The sequence below is a fragment of the Neovison vison genome, chromosome 5 (genome assembly GCF_020171115.1).
Source record: "Neovison vison isolate M4711 chromosome 5, ASM_NN_V1, whole genome shotgun sequence".
Classification (NCBI taxonomy): domain Eukaryota; kingdom Metazoa; phylum Chordata; class Mammalia; order Carnivora; family Mustelidae; genus Neogale; species Neogale vison.
The window spans coordinates 83,841,873-83,861,923 of NC_058095.1; the positions used below are offsets into that span (position 1 = coordinate 83,841,873).

Here is a 20,051-nt window from a genome sequence, read left to right on the forward strand (position 1 = left end):
TTTATAGTTTTTGGCTATTGCAAATAAACCTGCTATGAACACTTATGCACAAGTCTTTTTGCAGACACAGGTTTTCATTACTCTTTGAGAAATAATTATGAAGGGAATGACTGAGATGTATGGTTGGTATATGCTTAAGAAACTTTTTTACATTTCCACCAGAAGCATAAGAAAATCCTAGCTGCTATACATTCCATCAACACTTTGATGGAAGACTTTAAAATTTTATCCTTTCTAATGTAGTGATATCTCACTGTGGTTTTCATTTGCATTTCCCTGCAATATTCCCTCTAATAATATTCAGTATTTTTCATTGGCTTATTAGCCATTCTTGCATATTCTCTTGTGAATTGTTTGCTTAAATCTTTGCCCTTTTTTAAAAAAGAAAAAATTTTTTCAAGTTATTTATTTGAGAAAGAGCGAGATGGAGAGAGAGAGCACAGAGGGAGAGGGAGGGGGAGAAGCAGATTCCCCGCTGAGCAGAGAGCCTGATGTGATCCCAGGACCCTGAGATCATGACCTGAGCCCAAAGCAGATGCTTAACCAACTGAATCACCCAGGTGCCCCTGATCTTTGCCCATTTTTAAGGGCTTGTCATTTTATTACTGAATTGTAAGGATTCTTTACATATTACAGAAATAAATCTATTGTCCAGTGTATGTATTTGAATTTTTTTTTCTTATCCCATGGATTGACTTTTTGTTGTTTCAATGATGTCTTCTGAAGAGCATAGATTTTTAATTTATAATTATAATGATATATAGTTAATTCTGAAATTAAAAATTTCAGAAAAGTCATATTTATCAATTTTTGTTTTATGATCCATGCTTTTTATATTAGATCTAAAAAATCTTTGCTTTTTTTAAGATTGCAAAGATTCTCTCCTATGTTTTCTTTCAAAAGTTTTTAGAGTTTGTATTTAGGACTATAATCCATTTTAATTATTGTGACTGGTGTAAAAGTGTTAGTATTTGTCCACTAGGATATTCATTTATCCCAGGACAATTTGCTGAAAACAAACAAAAAAAACCCTTTCCTTCTTTTCCTTGGTATCCTTGTGACTATAAAAAGGTGGGCTCATTTCTGCACTCTGAATTCTTTATTATTTTTTAATAAGATTTATTTGATACAGAAAGAGAAGGAGCACAAGTAGGCAGAGCAGTAAGCAGAGACACAGGGAGAAGCAGGTTCCCCACTGAAGAGGGAGCCCGATGTGGGGCTCCATCCCAGGACCCTGGGATCATGACCTGAGCCAAATGCAGAAGCTTAACCAACTGAGCCACCCAGGTGCCCCTGGACTCTGAATTCTGTTTCACTCATCTGTGAATCTATCCTTGTGACAGTACCACACTGTCTTATATAGCTCTAGAATCTATTATAAAGTTTAACTAGTATGAGTCTTGAAATTACATAGTTTAAGTATTCTACCTGTGTTCTTTTTAATATAGCTTTTGTTATTCTAGGTCCTTTGTGGAACATATGAATTTGGAATCAGTTTGTCAATTTCAATTAAAAAAAAAAAAAAAAAAAGCCTGCTCTGGCTTTATCAGAATTGTGATGAATCTGCAGATAAGTTTGAGGAGAACTGCCATATTAACAAAATTAAGTCTTTCAATCTATGAACATGGTATATCACTCCATTTATTCTGATCTTCTTTAACACATTCAGTATTGTTCTGTGTTTTTTTTTTTTACAGGTCTTGTACATATATTTTGTTAAATTTATCCCTAAGTATTTCATATTTCTAAATGCTAATATAAATGAAATCACTTTTTTTTTTCTTAAATAGGTTCCATGCCCAGCATGGAGCCCAACATGGGGGTTTGAATTCACAATCCTGAGATCGAGGTCTGAGCCTCAATCAAGAGTCAGGACACTTAACTGACTGAGCCACCCAAGGGCCTCATGAAATCACATTTAAAATTTTAATTTCCTAGTGTTAATTGCTAAAATACAGAAAACTACTGATTTTTGCATATTAACCTTGTCCTGTGCCATGCTAAATTATTATGTAGGAAATTATTAGTTCTGGTAGCCTTTTAATAGATTCCTTATGATTTCCTACAAAAGGAGCACGTCAAATGTAAATAAAGACAGCTTTACTTATTTTCCAATCTGTGTACTTTTATTTCTTTCACCCTCCTTAAGGCACTGCCCAGGACCCCCATATAAGATAAAAAATAGACATCCATGCTTTATTACCAATCTTAAAGGCAATGTAAGTAGGAAGAGTTTCACCATTAAATGTGATGCTGGCTGTAGATTTTACACAGGTGTCCTTCAGTAATGTGAGGAGTTCTCTTTTATGCACAGTTTTGTTATGAATGGCTGTTGGATTCTGTGATGGGATTTTTTTCTATCTATGGAGATGGCTTTACTCATGGCCCTACTCTTCACTTTGTTGACATGTTGAATTACATTAATTTTCTAATGTTAAACCACCCCTGCATGTCTGGGATAAATCTCATTTGTCCTTAATGTATTTTCACTGAATGGCATTTGCTAATACTTTGGTTAGAATGTTTGCCTTTATATAGCATTTACAAAAGAAACTGGAAATATTGGTCTGTAGTTTTCTTATAATGGCTTCGTCAAGTCTTGATACCAGAGCAACACTGGTCTCATGAGATTAGCTGGGAACCACTCCCTACTCCTTTATTTTGTGAAAGAGTTTGGCTAGCATCACTATTACTTCTTCTTTAACTGTTTGATAGACTGCACCAGTGAAGCATGTGAACCTATAGTTCTCTTTGTAGGAAGGATTTTAATTATGAATTGAATAGAAGTTGGGCTATTCAGATTTTTCTATTTCTTTGTGTTAATTTTGGTAGTTTTTTGTCTTCCAACAAATTTGTCTATCCATTTCATCTAAGCCACATTTATTGGATCATAAATTTATTGGTTATATATTCCCTTACAATTTTTAATGTCTTTAGGACCCACAGCAGTAGCCATTCATTCCTGAAATTGGTCCTTTGTTTCCTCTGTGCTTTTTTCTTTCCTTTTTTTAAAAAGATTTTATTCATTTATTAGAGAGAGAGAGAGAGAGAATGTGTACAAACATGTGGTGGGGAGGAGGCAGAAGGAGAGGGATACGCAAACTTCGTGCATAACACCTTATAGACACTCAAGCAACATGTGCTCAAAGAAGGGCTGCAAACATGTGGGTTTACTCCTGGTTCTGCCAGTCATTTACTACTACTGAATTTACTCAACCTCTAGGCAAAACCAACTTGCATGAAACAATTATATAAGTAAGCTCCTGGAGTAATTTCACTTAAAAAAATCTAACCTAAGGAAAGCCGTAGAGATGTCTTTTAAAATTTACAAATAAACATGCTCACTGTAGCATCATTTATAATAGTAAAAACTTGAAACAATTTCATTGTCCAAAAACAGGGGAAATGGGGCACTTGGGTGGCTCCATTCTTAAGCATCTGCCTTTGGCTCAGGTCATGATCCTGGGGTCCTGGGATCGAGCCCCACATTGGGCTCCCACCTTGGTGGGGAGCCTAATTCTCCCTGCTCCTAATCACCCTGCTTGTGTTCCCTCTCTTGCTGTCTGTCAAAGAAATATATAAAAGCTTTTTCTTTTTTTAAGATTTTATTTATTTGACAGATAAAGATCACAAGTAGGCAGAGAGGCGGGCAGAGAGAGGGGGATGGGAAGCAGGCTCACCGTCGAGTAGAGCCTGATGTGGGGTTCGATCCCAGGACCCTGGGATCATGACCCGAGCCGAAAGCAGAGGCTTTAACCCACTGAGCAACCCAGGCACCCAGAAATATATAAAATCTTAAAAAACAAAAAACCAAAACATTAAAAAAAAACCCAAAAAACCTAGGAATTGCTAAATTCTGGCAGACTCCCATGATAGCATGTAAATGTTTTAATGGTTTTACTGATATAAAGAGATGCTATGTATGTAAGTGTTGAGGGAAAAGAATTCAGGATATAAAACAAGAACAGCCAGATCTGGATTTTTGATTCCTGGTTTCATTACTTAGTAGGCATATTATTTACCTTGTGTAAAAACTGTGATCCAGTTTTTTCATCTGTAAATGTTGACAATAATAGAATCTTGCTGTGGGCTTGTTGGGAGGATTAAGTGATATTCACATAGTAATTTCTCAGGAATATTTTTTTTTTTAAAGATTTTATTTATTTATTTGACAGAGAGAAATCACAAGCAGATGGAGAGGCAGGCAGAGAGAGAGGGAAGCAGGCTCCCTGCTGAGCAGAGAGCCCGATGTGGGACTCGATCCCAGGACCCTGAGATCATGACCCGAGCCGAAGGCAGTGGCTTAACCCACCGAGCCACCCAGGTGCCCTCTCAGGAATATTAATTTCATTAATAAGCAGTTCTAAAATATTAACCATGTAGCCATAAAAATTATATTAAATTTAAAATGTTGGGGCACCTGGATGGCCCAGTGGATGGCCCAGTGGGTTAAAGCCTCTGTGGGTTAAAGCCCTCTGCCTTCCATCCCTGATGCCAGGGTCCTGGGATTGAGCCTGCTTCCTCCTCTCTCTCTGCCTGCTTCTCTGCCTGCTTGTGATCTCTGTCTGTCAAATCAATAAATAAAATCTTGAAAAAAAATGTTTATTCTGTTGAATGTGTGATAACAGTATTGTGATTATGTTCCTATTCTACGTGGTTTTTATTTTTTCTGCCTTTTGCAGATATGTTTAAATATATGAGTATATCAATGATGAATGAAATGATGTCTAGTATTTGTTTTCAAAATATTCTAGATGTTGGGGCACCTGGGTGGCTCAGTGGGTTAAGTAAGCCTCTGACTTCAGCTCGAGTCGTGAACTCAGGGTCCTGGGATCGAGCCCTGCATCAGGCTCTCTGCTTGGCAGGGAGCCTGCATCCCCCTTTCTCTCTGCCTGCCTCTCTGCCTACTTGTGATCTTTCTCTTTCTGTCAAATAAATAAATAAATAAATTTTTTAAAAAATTCTAGATGTTATATTTGAATTAAATGCTTATTCTAAAATTACTAGAGAGATGCTATTGTACTTTTAAATTTTTTCCAAAATAAAAAGTTAATCAAAGCGGGACACCTGGGTGGCTCAGTTGGTTAAGCGGCTGCCTTCGGCTCAGGTCATGATCCCAGCGTCCTGGGATCGAGTCCCGCATCGGGCTCCTTGCTTGGCAGGGAGCCTGCTTCTCCCTCTGCCTCTGCCTGCCACTCTGTCTGCCTGTGCTTGCTCTCGCTTCTCTCTCTATGACAAATAAATAAATTAAATCTTTAAAAAAAAAAAAAGTTAATCAAAGCAACAATAAAGGAAATAAAAATGGCCAAATAACAATAATTACCCCTGGACCAATTCTACTATGTGGAAATATCTCACTTTCATAAATGGTAGGGTGATGACTATTTCTCTTTCTTTCTCTTTCACGTTTCATGGGTGAAACTGAGAGGCTTGTACCTCTGGGTCTGTCCTTCATTTGCTGTATAGTCTTAAACTGACCACATTACCTCTCTGGGTCTCAGTTAATTTAACTGTGTAAAGAGCCATGTGGCCTAGATAATCCCTAAGACCCGATATAGACCTACCAGAGCACTCTGGATGGTACCAATAAAAAAATGGGAATTCAAGAAAGGGAGAACCCCCACATGTGCAGAAATGAATAGCTGGAAAAGGCCACAAAGATGAATCATGGAAGAAGTGGGACTTGAGTGGGCAGCGCATGGCTGGGCTGGTGGGAAGTGCATTCCAGGTAGCGTAAACAGCATGAGTAAAGCCAGTGTGGGAGAAAGTCACACAGCTTGGTAGTAGCTGGTGTGTAAAGAGGCAAACACAGCTGGGGCAAGCAAGCTGGGCTGGAAATGAGAGAAATAATCAAGTTTGGTAAGTGGAGATCACATGGTAGGAAGAGGAGGGGAGTGGATACAAGGGAGTGGCTGACTGTCATCTTTCAGGAAAAGTACACTGGCAGAAATACTGGGTCAGGGAGACTACTTAGAAGAATCCAGGTATAGAGCAGGGTGTTAGCACTGAAAAGATACGGAGATGTGAAAGCTCTGCAGGAGAAGAAATAGGTACTGGGGAAAGTACGCCTTAATATAATGACCAAAGTAGAGATTAGAGTCAAAGACAGGTCACTTTACATTCTTTCTGGGCTGCAACACAACCCATAGGGTAGGAGTAATTGTTACCCCCAGGGTATAGATGAAGGATCATGAGGCTCAGAAAGGCAGACTAGTAGCCCATGGTGACAGCCAGTATAACATGTGGTCATGCTCTGGCTCCTTAATGAAATCTACTTTCTGACTTAGTGAAATCTAGTCTTCCTTACTAACAGAAGGCCAGTTCTATCGTGGCAGCCATATTCGCAGCTAAAGTACACAGTTCTGCTTTAACCTCTGGTGACTAAGTGACAACGTTTGGGCCTGTGAGGTAGAGAAGCATTTCTGCTGCCATATTCCTGCTTCTTGTACAAACTGTTGACTCTCAGAGAGGTGCCACCTTGGGCGCCTGGAAACGGAAGCCTCTTATTAAGGAGGCCAGAACTGACAGAGAGGAGGAGCCCAGGGCCTTGATGACACTGCAGAACCACCATGCAGGCCACATCCTGCCGAACTCCAGCCTTCCTTTGTTAGGCCACCTATGCATACTAAGCTCTGTAGCCGGGAATCTGTCACCAGCAGCTTAATTCAATTCCCAAATCATACTCAGAGCAACTTCAGTCAGAATGGAATACAGTCCATCTGATTCTAACTGCTGGGGATATCTATTGAGCATTCACTATTTATTCAGGACTATGCTAGATGGTCAGGGTAAGGGTGAGGACATGGGAGAATGGTACAAAGGGAAGAGAAATTTCCTATGGTTTTCCACAACTCCAGGAAAAAGAGCAAGTACACTTATAAAAATTCAAATTTTTGCACTGAAAGTCAATTATATATATATATCACAAATTTGAAAAATACAATTATGAAAAATGTTTCCTTTCCAAAGACTAAAGACAAGAAAGAGGAAATACAAATCAAAACCACAATGAGGGGGCGCCTGGGTGGCTCAGTTGGTTAAGTGTCTGCCTTTAGCGCAGGGCATAAACCCAAGGCTGCTGGGATTGAGTCCCACATCAGGCTCCCTGCTCAGCGGGAAGCCTGCTTCTCCCTCTCTGCCCTTCTCCCTGCTTGTGTGTGCACTCTCAATCTCTCTCTCTCTCTCTCTCTCTGTCAAATGGGTGGCTCAGTGGGTTAAGCCGCTGCCTTCGGCTCAGGTCATGATCTCAGGGTCCTGGGATCGAGTCCCGCATCGGGCTCTCTGCTCAGTGGGGAGCCTGCTTCCCACTCTCTCTGCCTGCCTCTCCATCTACTTGTGATTTCTCTCTGTCAAATAAATAAATAAAATCTTTAAAAAAAAAAAAATAAATAAATAAAATTAAATCTTAAAAAAACAGAAACAAAGAAACACAAAGAGATACCACCTCACACCAGTCAGAACGGCTAAAATTAACAAGTCAGGAAACAAAAGATGTTGGTGAGGATGTGGACAAAGGGGAATCCTCTTAAACTGTTGGTGGAGGTTTCTCAAAAAGTAAAAATAGAGCTACCCTACAACCCAGCAGTTACACTACTAGGTATTTACCCAAGGAATACAAACATAGTGATTCAAAGGGGCACATGCACAACCAAGTTTATAGCAATAATGTCCACAATAGCCAAACTACGGAAAGAGCCCAGATGTCCATCAGCAGATGAATGGATAAAGATGTGGTATTTCTCCTGTTTGTGTTCCTTCTCTTGCTGTGTCTCTCTTTCTAATAAATAAAATCTTTTTTTAAAAATGTGGTATACATACACAATGGAATATTACTCAGTCATCAAAAAAATGAAATCTTACCATCTGTAGTGATGTGGACGGTACTAGAGGTATTACGCTAAGTGAAATAAGTCAAGCAGAGAAAGAGAACTATCATATGATTTCACTCATGCAGAATTTAAGAAACAAAACAAAGGATCACAGGGGAAGGGAGAGAAAGATAAAATAAGATGAAATCAGAGAGGCAGACAAACCATAAGAAACTCTAAACTCTAGGAAACAAACTGAAGGTTTCTGGAGGAGTGGTAGGTGGAGGGATGGGGTAACTGGGTGATGGGCATTTAGGAGAGCATGTGATGTGATGAGCACTGGGTGTTATCTGCAACTGATGAATCACTGAACTCTACCTCTGAAACTAATAATATACTATATGTTAAATTAACATATAGTATATTATTAGCCCCAGCGATACAGGTCTGTGAATCGTCAGGCTTACACACTTTATAGCACTCACCATAGCACATACCCTGCCCTGTGTCCATAACCTAACCAACCTCTCCCAACCTCCCTCCCCCTGGCAACCCTACGTTTGTTTTGTGAGATTCTCTTATGGTTTGTCTCCCTCTGATCTCATCTTTTTTCATTTTTTCCTTCCTACCCCCAAACACCCCACCTTGCCTCTCAAATTCCTCATATCAGGGAGATCATATAATTATCTTTCTCTGATTGACTTATTTCGCTCAGCATAATATCCTCTAGTTCCATCCACGTTGTTGCAAATGGCAAGATTTCATTTCTTTTGATGGCTGCATAGTATTCCTTTGAATATATATACCACAGCTTCTTTATTCATCTATTGATGGACATCTAGGTTCTTTATACTATATGTTAATTAACTGAATTTAAGTAAAATAAAATTTTTAAAAAAAACAATAAAGAAATCCAAGATGAGTAAATCATAATATAAAAAATTACATGATAAACTCATTTTACATTAAACTTGAGAACCATGAGCTTCCGGTAACTGAATTTTAATGCCAAAATAAGAAGCAGCTGGGTAGTGACTATAATAATGGAGGTGGCTTTTTTGTTGTTAAGTTTGAAATTTATAACAACTGTATTATGAGTAGCTTAAAAGAGATTGTTGTTAAAGGACATAAAAGGTAGGCACACCGGGTGGCTCAGTTGGTTCAGTGTCTGTCTTTGGCTCAGGTCATGATCCCAGAAACCTGAGATCAGCCTCACGTTGGGCTCCCTGCTCATCGGGGAGCCTGCTTCTGCCTCTGCCCACCACTCCCTCTGCTTGTGTGCTCTCACTCAAATAAATAAATAAAATTTAAAAAATAAATAAAGGACCAAAAAACCCCTCAATGTCCTTGTTGGGTATTTCAATTCTCTTTACATCCATAAATGGGTTGGCAATGACAGAAACAGTATAAGGAGCCCTGAAAGAAACTGCAGGCAAACATAAGGCTCAGATCTTAGAGGCACTTCTCAGAGCCAACTCTATCAAGTTCAGAGCAGAGCGGAGGTCCCTGGTTGCCCCTCAGTCACCATCCGGGACTTGTTAGGAAGGGCTCGTACCCAGGGCCCACTCCTCACCAAATGAATTCAATCGCTGGTGCTGGCTTCAGTGGCAGTATTTTTCCAACACGTCCCAGGTTGGAAAATCACTGGGTGCAAGAAAAGGAGGAACAAATAATTGTTCCAAAACCTTCTCTAGCACTTACAGTATCTGCCTATGCAGCACTTCTAAGGGGGAAAGCACTACACTATAGAATATATTAAAAATGTTCATTAACCACCTATGAGGCTAGCATGAGGCATCGCGTGGCCACAACCATATATATAAGAGCAAATAATCATTTAGGTAGAAAACTGCTCAGTGTGAATAATAGGTATTAAATAAACAATATTTGTGATCTCCAATATTTTCGACATTATGGCACATACAGAAAATGTCAATAGTTGTACTGCATGTTTGGATTAAGGCATAAGGTTGCTCAAAGAGGAGGCCAGAGCTGGCTTCCCAAGGGCAGCCAGAACCAACACCTCAGCAACTCGTAACCCATCATTCCTAAACACCAGCCAGGGCGCTCTGTTCTGCACACCAAATATTCTAGGGAACAAAGCAAGCTGAATGTCTGGACAGTGCTGCTGCTGGGGCTATTATGGCTTGTCCTCCCCAAAGGGCAGGCCTTGCCTACCTGTCTGCCAATGACTCTCCTGTAAATCCTCTAGGACTGCAAAATCCTGTGTTGGCCCAGAGATGCACCAGGCACAAATGTAAACCACTCAGGGAGGAGAGAAAAGACGTTCCTCAGAAGATGCATTTTGGTCTTGATGTACTAGACTTTGCATTGCATTTTAAGAGGAAAATGGATCCAGTCTCAGACACTTAGAGCTCCCCTCAAAATATGAGTTTCCTGCTACTTAAAACTGAACAACTATCACCACGTTTTTACTACCACATACTTATTGCCACAATTAAGAATACAGAACAAACTACCAAAGTGACAAACAGATGTGTTGTTTCATAGTAGCAGTATTCATTGTTGGCAGGGTTGGAAATATAGAGGCAATTTTAAAATTTTCGAAAGAAACTTGGCGAATTAAAACTGTAAAAATGCTCTTATCGTTTGTCTTAGTAATTCCATTTCTAAAATTTATTCTAAGTAAATCAGTGATATCTATAAAGATGTAGAGGGATGTTCATCACAGTATTTAATTAAACAAGAAAGCCATCAGACTGAGGTGATTCTAAGATCTAATGCCTATGTACACAAACCAAATCTAAGTCTGTAATGCCTGGAGGCTAAAAATCAAAACCTAAGGACAACCAATCATAAGCAGCTACCCAGGCTTTCCCAAATAAGGTAACCGCTTAAGGTATAGACACTGGAATCATTTTCTTGCTTTGCTTCTGCCTCTGTTCTCTGAAAGTCTTTCCCTGAGCAACTTTCAGTAGACTGCTCCTAATCACTTCTGGTTTGGAATCATTTTTGCTCAGATAAACTTTAAAATGTGCTTCAGTTTACCTCTTAACGCCAGTTACATATAATATGTATAATAAGTTATAGAACTGCTATTTGGGGGTGCCTGGGTGGCTCAGTGGGTTAAGCCGCTGCCTTCGGCTCAGGTCATGATCTCGGGGTCCTAGGATCAAGTCCCGCATCAGGCTCTCTGCTCCGCGGGGAGCCTGCTTCCCTCTCTCTCTCTCTCTGCCTGCCTCTCTGCCTGCTTGTAATCTCTCTCTGTCAAATAAATAAATAAAGTCTTAAAAAAAAAAAAAAAAGAACTACTATTTGAACAATGGAATACAATATAGGCATTAAAAATGAAAATGTATATAGCAAAACATTTATCCCTTCATTCATATATCAGATGTTTTTGAGAATTTTGAGAATTTGCAAAGTTTTAGGTACTAGAGAACGATAACCAGAACAAAGCTACTGCCCTAATGGGGATTAAATCTAAAGAGAGAAATGGATATCATAAGAAATACACAACTAAACACTTAGTAACAAATTCTGATAAATGCTATGAAAGGACATTTCTATGAGAGAGAATAAAACAGAGGCATGTGGTCTAGACTACATGTGGTCAGAAAATGCTTTTCTGAATCCAGGAGAGCAAGACAAGCCTTCCAAGAAGAGTAGCCATTATCCAGGCAAGAAAGGGCCAGTGCTGAGAAGAGGAAAGGCAGTCAAGAAGGTAGGGTCAGAGCACCAACTGCCGGAAAAGGGATGCCACCTGAGGCTGTGGGATGGGCCTTGCCTTCAGGTCAGGAGCTTCATCCAAGTGCAGTGGAAAGGTTTCCAGAAGGAAATCACAGGATCTTTTCCTTTTTAGAATGATCACTCAGAATGTTCTATGCAGGGAACATAGGAGAGGAGCCAGGAGGAAGGGCAATGTCAGTGAGCAAAGGTAGAGGCTTGGTGGGTGGGGGGACCAGGACTCAGAAGTGCACTGGAAGAGAACTGATTGGTCTTGATGTTAGATAAGGAGAGTGAGAAGGGCCATATTATACATGTATATTTTTTTATAAAGGAAGAGGTGGGATCATACCCCATATTCTGCCTTTTCTACCTGTTACCTGGCACAGCTCTCCTCACTTTCCTTAATTTCCTTTAATTAGAAAAAAATCTGGCCACTTTTATACTAGAAGTTCAGAGTGGTCTCATTTGAGCTGACAGAATTATAGGCAATTTTTATTTTTTTATACGTTTCTAAATTTTGCAAACTTACACAATGAACACATATTCCTTTGATAACTACAAGGGAGCCGTAGGGTGGGGGGAGGGTATGACACAAAGGTATGATTTGACTGTGTCTTTACAAATTAATTTTAAATACACTACTTTAACAAAGTATACATTTTATCTTTTGGCAAGGCCAGATTTAATTTGAAAAGCTAAAAAAAAAAAAAAAAAAAAGGTGGGGGTGGGGCGGGGGTAGACAAGGAACTGCTACACCCAAAAGCCATTGTAATACAGTTTCCTGTTACATTACTGGCATTCCTAAACTTAAGTGTTTCTTTTTTCCTTCTCCTCTTATGAATATTTCAGGGCAATACCCAGTGTTCGGTAATACTGAAAAGTCGTTCCCTTTCCAGAATAAGGGAGGAGGAGGAAATGTACTGGTTATCTAACCTTTTCTACTTTTTTTCATTAGCAAACTACCTGTATTCCAGGAATGAATCCTGAGGCAGGATCCTGACACCAGGTTAAAGGAACAGCACTTCAGGGTTAACATTTCTCTAGGTCACTGTCTAGAGCTTTCCTGATAATGCCAAATGCTTGAGCTAAACATACAAAGAGGCTTTGTGCTGTCTCTTTCCTAAAGTCTGATAAATCAGCAGTGGCATGTATGTGGGCCAGCGCAGGGAACCGCCTGGGCAAAGTTTTCCAGGGGCACGCACAGCGGGTGTGCAAATCCCCACTGTGCACACAGCAGGTGAGCCACACCCAGGGCCCTGCACTCATGAGGACACACCTGGACACACTGTGGACATAGCACCAGAAGGCCTGCGTACCACGGGGCAAGTGCGATGACAGCACGACCACCTGTCCACACACGGCTGGCCTCAAGGGTCCAGTGCCCTAGACATATGGAACAATGGAAGGCTGAAGAGGAACAGTTCAAATCCAGGTGTAAGAATCAAGACCCTGCAGTAACAAAGAAGGAGTCGAACCATAACAGGTGCCCAAATCCACGCCGGGGAAGATGGATGCCGACACTGCCAGCCAACAGAATAATGTTTGAAGAAGCCCCCTGAACAAATGAAGCAGAGGTGCAAGCAGGAGGAGACCGTGCCATGCATCTGGGATAGGTGCACAGGGGAGGAGTGGGTGGGACACCCCTGGAAAGGACCAGGCAGGGCCTGTGGGGAGGGGGCCTGGGGACTGGAAGTGCTGAGCAAGTGCCACCCACCCATGCAAGCGAGAGGACATGAGGGAAAGGAGAAGACCAACTCGCAGAGAAGAAAATCCCACCAGGACGGGGTGTACATCAGCAAACACAGAAACTGGCCAGCAACCCACACGATGCAAGTTAAAGACAGAGATCTGCATGGCCCATTAAGGGAGCACTGAAGTCTTTCCTCTCAAGTATGTGTAACAAGTAGGTCTAACCCTTACTGAAGACGCAAAGTCAAGACCTGGGGGTTGGGGGAAGGGGCGTGCAGAGGAGAGCTTGAGTCACCTGCCTGACCACCCAAGCCATAGTTTCCTCTGCAAGGTAAGGACTGGAATCCATCTCAAATGCTTTCTGTGTAGTTTCAATAATGAGGCTACGGGTGCAAGTGCTTATTCGAACAGTACTTGGCACAAGAGGTTGCTGCCAACACCAGGGTCTGTCCTTCCTCTGTGAGATTCACAGGCCCCAGCAGGCCTCACCTCTCTGCAGTGCTATTTCCTTTGGCAAAAGGACCTGGGTTGAAAAATAACTTGTAAGATGGGTTGAGAAACTTGATTTTTCTGTACTTTTTGATTTGAGAATGCCAAGAAATTCACTCCCTTTCCCATTAACAAGACTACCTTAAATTTATTTGTTGTTCTGACCATTATTCTCAGGAAGCATGCCTCTGAATATACATCCTGAACATCAGCTTTTTCCTTAGGCCAAATTTGGTGTAATAAATCAATTTGTTTGTTTACATTTCTTCCTACCTTCACTCCAATAATGATTTAAGTCATTTAAACATTCACAATAAGGTGAGGAAAAACTGGATTAAGTCAGGATTAGGAAAATTATGCTAACACAGGACTGAAAGAATGTAGCTATGACAGGCCAGAGCCCTAATAAGTCTTAAAGCTGCCACAGATTTGGCACCTCTCACAGCAGATCAATGAGGGAGCCTCATGAAGGTCAGGATATGGGTTGTCCAAAGAGAAACAGCACATGCTAATTCCTCAAGAGAAGCAAAAAACATGTCTCAGTATTCACATCTGAAAGGCAGTTCTCACCTAAGTCGGCCTCTAAGAGGCACAAAGTGATAAAATGCTTAGCTATTCTGAAGACTACAGGAGGTACTGCCGAATAGGACCCTTGCCATCTCTAGACCCCTATGCCAGCCAGCCATCCCTGCACCCTGAGAAGTCCCAAGTATGGTGAGCCTGTACCAACAGCACCCTTACACCTGTTAACCCAATGCAATTCAGTGAGAGGACTCAAGTCATATGCTTTCAAGAAGCAGACAATGTCATCGCAAAATCAAATTAATGGGGTTTTTTTTAGCATGTTTATTTATTTATTTGGCAGAGAGAGAGAGCACGAGCAGGGAGAGCAGAAAAGAGAGAAGCAGATTCCCTGCTGAGCAGGGAGCCCGATGTGGGACTTGACCCCAGGACTCTGAGATTATGACCTGTACCAAAACAAACACTTAACCAAAAAAGCCACCCATGCACCCCTAATTAATAGTTTTTAAAACTTTGTCAGGAAGAAAAAGAGGGAAAACCTGGTAATATGATCACTTGAAACCACTAAGAGAAAAAGTGAAACTAAGTTTTATAAGATAAAGTAAAAGCTAAATTTAAATTATTACCTATGTCAGTATGAAGAGTATCCAAATGATAAAAAATGACACTCATAACCAAAACACTTATCCTTTCAAGTCCTTTAATCTGTGTTTAAAGAATAGCTCCTTCCATAAGGATTATTAATCCACTGGCCTTTTTTTTCCTGTAGAAATTTTCACTAAGTCTTTAGTAAAATATATGTGAAAATATTTTAGATGCTGCATCATTTGACACTTACACTATATCACTACACAGAAAATAGTCTTTTACTTTTCCTAGAAATTTACATTAAAAATATAGTAATTAAAAATATACCCCGGTGGGGGCTGGAGCGCCTGGCTGGCTCAGTCAGGTGAGTGTCATACTCTTGGTTTCAGCTCAGCTCATGACTGTGAGACTGAGCCCTGAGTTGGCTTCACGCTCAGTGGGAGTCCGCTGGAGATTCTCTCCCTCGACATTTGCCCCTCCCTTCTGTGCTCTCTCTCATGCACATGCTGTCTAAAAATAAGTAAGTGAATCTTAAAACACACACACACACACACATATATATATATACACACACACACACCAGGGGTGCCTGGCTGGCTCAGTTGGCAAGGCATGCAACTCCTGAAATCAGAGTGTTGAGTTCAAGCCCCACGTTGGGTATAGAGATTACTTAAATTTAAAAAAATAATAAGGGATGCCTGGGTGGCTCAGTCGGTTAAGCGACTGCCTTCAGCTCAGGTCATGATCCCAGCATCTAGGGATCGAGTCCCGTATCAGGCTCCTTGCTCTATGGGGAGCCTGCTTCTCCCTCTGCCTCTGCCTGCCTGAACTCTCTCTATCTCTCTGACAAATAAATCAATAAAATCTTTAAAAATAAATAAATAAAAATAAAATAAAATAAATAAAAAATAATTTTAAAAAATTTAAAAAATAATTAAAAAATAGCCTGTGTGGTTCAGTGGGTTAAGCCTCTGCCTTTGGCTTAGGTCGTGATCCCAGGGTCCTGGGATCAAGCCCCACTTTGTGCTCTCTGCTCAGCAGCGAGCCTGCTTCCTTCCTCTCTCTGCCTCTCTCTGCCTACTTGTCATCTCTGTCAAATAAATAAATAAAATCTTAAAAAAAAAAAACACCCATCCATCCTAGTTACATGGGTGTGATTCACTGGGTGAAGTTCACTGAGCTGTCCACTTAGGATCCTATCATATACTATTCTTATGGAAATTTTATTTTATGTAGATTTATTTATTATTTGAGAGAGAGAGAGCATGAGACAGGAGGAGGGTCAGAGGGAGAAGCAGACTCCCTGCAGATCAGGGAGCTGGATGTAGGACTCAATACTGGGACTCCAGGATCGTGACCTGAGCCGAAGGCAGTCACTCTACCAACTGACCCACCCAGGCACCCTCTTATGTAAATTTTATTCTAATAAAAAGTTTAAAAGAAAACACTCATAAACATTCAAGTAAATATTTTCAGTAAGCCTCAGGTCAAATAAAGTGGGAAAAAATGTATAAACATGTATATGCAATGGATAAAATAGAGCATACAAAAGTCTATCACTGGTAAGACCTTGAGAAAACATGGAGTTTGCTACCATTCTGATTAATATTAGGGTTAAGAATGACACAGTGTGGGTGCCTTCGAGGCTCAGTGGGTTAAAGCCTCTGCCTTCGGCCCAGGTCATGATCTCGGGGTCCTGGGATTGAGCCCTGCATCGGGCTCTCTGCTCCACAGGGAGCCTGCTTCTCCCACTCTCTCTGCCTGCTTCTCTGCCTACTTGTGATCTCTCTCTCTGTCAAATAAATAAATAAAATCTTAAAAAAAAAAAAAAGAACGACAAAGTACAAGAGAATAAAACTGAAGCTAAATTAAAAGGCAATAGAAGAGGAGACAAAGGAAACTGAAAAGTTGCAACACTAGGTACTCTGTACCTATTATACTGGATCTGATAATCTGCTTTATTGAAGACCCACACAACTCTAGAGGTACTATTGATTAATCATTTCCACTTCCATTATTCAGGTTCTCATAATGACGTTCTGACCAGGATTCTCTGAAAGCAAATGCACCCTGTATACAGACCCAAACTGGAGGGTCAGGCTGAAGGCAGAGGTTTTTGCTTTATAAAGTAACACTATACACCAAAGCAACTGAATCACTTCAGGAGCATTAGGTATGACAAATGAAGTCCTTCCTGCTATCAATTAACATAAATTAAATGTTGATGGGAACTTCACTGGTATCATGATCCTTAATTTTACTGTATTTGTATTTTACTCTCTTGGATACAGCACCAGCTTCATTATTTCTTGCACCGTAATTATCACTAATGGATTTCACTATAATGAGATCCCACCTGTATTTTGGATTATTTGCTTCACTTGTTTCTTTTTATCACAGCTGAAACACAACTGCAAAGAACACCCTGCTCTGATTACCTCTTTTGTTTGCAAGTGATTTATAGAAGATTTTAGGCTTTGCTGTTGGTTTTCAAGTCTCTGCAGTCTTACTCTAGTATTTCCCCCAGACTGCTCCTTCCTACTTTCAAAACCATCAAGTTCTGTTTGTCAAGGGATAGCACTTGGCAGCGTATTTAACTTCATATTTTCACAATGAGAAAGGTCATGCCTCTGCTGTCAGCTTCCACTGCTAAAACACTCTGCACCACATTATTCATGATCCTATGCTTTAGAAAAGCAACTCTCAACACAACAATGCTTGCTTCACACAAGTTAATTCCAGTATATCCCAAAGTGTCAAGGCAGTGCCCTGCAAAATAGCACGATTAGTTTCACAAATGTATCATCTGAGAAATATAAATTCTCTAGTTAAATTCTATGGTAATCAACTACAACAAGAAGGTTGAGATAGCTTTTGAAAATAAAAGAGGGTATTGTTAGCCTTTTCCTGTGACTGTGAGGCCAGGAGTAGGTAATTAGGTTCTTCCTAAGAAACTACAAGTGCTCAAGCCATCTTGATGTGCTTTGAGCATGAAATCTTACTAATTTTCCAAGGAACAAAAATACCTAGCTTAATTCCATTTTCATGCAACTGAGACTTTTAAGATGACAGATGGTAACACAGCATTAACTCTCAAAGTCCTTTTGTAAGACAATTACATTTTTACCAGTTCGATTTTACTAAATGCATTTTTATGTGGTTGGACACCAGTTCCATTTTACATGGTCCAACCCCTCAACCTGGGTTTTACATGGCTATGTGAGTCCCCACAGCATCACAAATGTATAGCGAAAAGTTGTGTATTTATATATTATCATTGTCACCTCCGTTAATGTGTCCCTTATCTTGAAAGCAACTGAGAAGTCAGATTACGTTGCTTGATCATTTCCTTAACATAGTTATGTCTCCTATAACAGTATACATACTGTTTTTCAAAATAGGAGAAAAAAGAGTCTAAGAAGAGCCAAATCATGTTAATCAACCTTTCCCTTAACTAAGTTAAACGAATGCACAAACTAAAAACAAGGGAAGCCACTATCTTCCCCATCACAGCTCAGAATAAGCCCAAATAAACCACAAAGAAAGGGCTAAGTGTGATAGCCCTTCTCAACTTCACAAGGACAGAACAGAAAAGACACATGGTACAATTTCAGTAGAGTTCGGAAATGTCTAGATTTTGACTGTAAAGGAAAAGTAGCCAAAAAGACCATTCTGGGGAGAAGATGAAAAATATGCAATGGCACACCAGAAGGGCCTCTGGTTTTGACCCAGATACACTTCACTTCGGAAGCAATTCAGAGCCTTCAAGTGCAAGCACAGGATCCTTGGCTGTCTCCCCTGCACATTGCGTGTGGGACTACTTACTGTTAAATGCCAGGGCAGGAGCCTGGGGAGGTTACACCCACCTGGTCACATCCCGCGTTCACCAGTTCCTGCAGCATCTGTCGGTTTACTTCTGCTGCTGCGGAAGTGCTGGATTCATTAGCAAAAGGCAACAGGGAGTATCGGATTTCTCTCAAAGCTTTCTGATAAGGTCCGAACTTTGGGGTAGCTCTCATCTGTTGCTGTTGCCTGGCAGCATCCTTGCCCCCCACGACTTTGGTGGCCAGGGAAGCATCACTGTTTGGTCCCACAGGCAGCCCCTGAGTGGAAGACTTGGACGGCTGCTTTAAGCCCTCTCGAATCTCCTGCAGTCGCTGGCGGCTATTTCCAGAATAAGTTGTGGCAGGAAAAGTCTTTGGCCTCATTGTTAGTCCAGTTTCCTTTTACCATAAATACAATTTTCTTAAAGTGTTTTATTATTTAAAAAAAAGAAAAAAAAAAACAACTGTCAACAGTATCAGTTAGTTGTAAACATACTTTCAAAACAATTTCCTTTTGAAAATCTTCTTTCCTTCAACTTCCGTAGTTCCTATAGAGAACCTAAAATTTTCCAGAGTCTTCATTTTGAAGATCATCGCTATCTGAAAAAGAAAATTGAAAGAACATCGTCATTAGCCCTCAGGGAGATTCAAATTAAAACCACATTGAGATATCACCTTACACCAGTTAGAATGGCCAAAATTAACAAAACAGGAAACAACATGTGTTGGAGAGGATGTGGAGAAAGGGGAACCCTCTTACACTGTTGGTGGGAATGCAAGTTGGTGCAGCCTCTTTGGAGAACAGTGTGGAGATTCCTCAAGAAATTAAAAATAGAGCTTCCCTACGACCCTGCAATTGCACTCCTGGGTATTTACCCCAAAGACACAGATGTCGTGAAAAGAAGGGCCATCTGTACCCCAATGTTTATAGCAGCAATGGCCACAGTCGCCAAACTATGGAAAGAACCAAGATGCCCTTCAACGGATGAATGGATAAGGAAGATGTGGTCCATATACACTATGGAGTATTATGCCTCCATCAGAAAGGACGAATATCCAACTTTTGTAGCAACATGGACGGGACTGGAAGAGATTATGCTGAGTGAAATCAGTCAAGCAGAGAGAGTCAATTATCATATGGTTTCACTCATTTGTGGAGCATAACCAATAGCATGGAGGACAAGGGGCGTTAGAGAGTAGTAGGGAATTTGGGTAAATTGGAAGGGGAGGTGAACCATGAGAGATTATGGACTCTGAAAAACAGTCTGAGGGGTTTGAAGTGGCGGGGGGGTGGGAGGTTGGGGTACCAGGTGGTGGGTATTATAGAGGGCACAGCTTGCATGGAGCACTGGGTGTGGTGAAAAAATAATGAATACTGTTTTTCTGAAAATAAATAAATTGGGAAAAAAAAAAAAAAAGAAAGAACATCGTCATTTGTGGC

General features: G+C 40.6%; 1 protein-coding gene across 1 annotated transcript in view; it reads right to left on the bottom strand.

Annotated features, from left to right (window-relative positions):
* The window catches only part of LATS2 (large tumor suppressor kinase 2), a 75,741-nt gene that overhangs the window by 42,426 nt on the left and 13,264 nt on the right, over nt 1–20,051 (bottom strand). The window contains exon 2 of the mRNA XM_044249401.1: nt 18,653–19,210. Coding sequence (XP_044105336.1) covers nt 18,653–18,994 — 342 coding nt within the window. The 5' untranslated portion in view covers nt 18,995–19,210. The remainder of the gene's footprint in view (nt 1–18,652; nt 19,211–20,051) is intronic.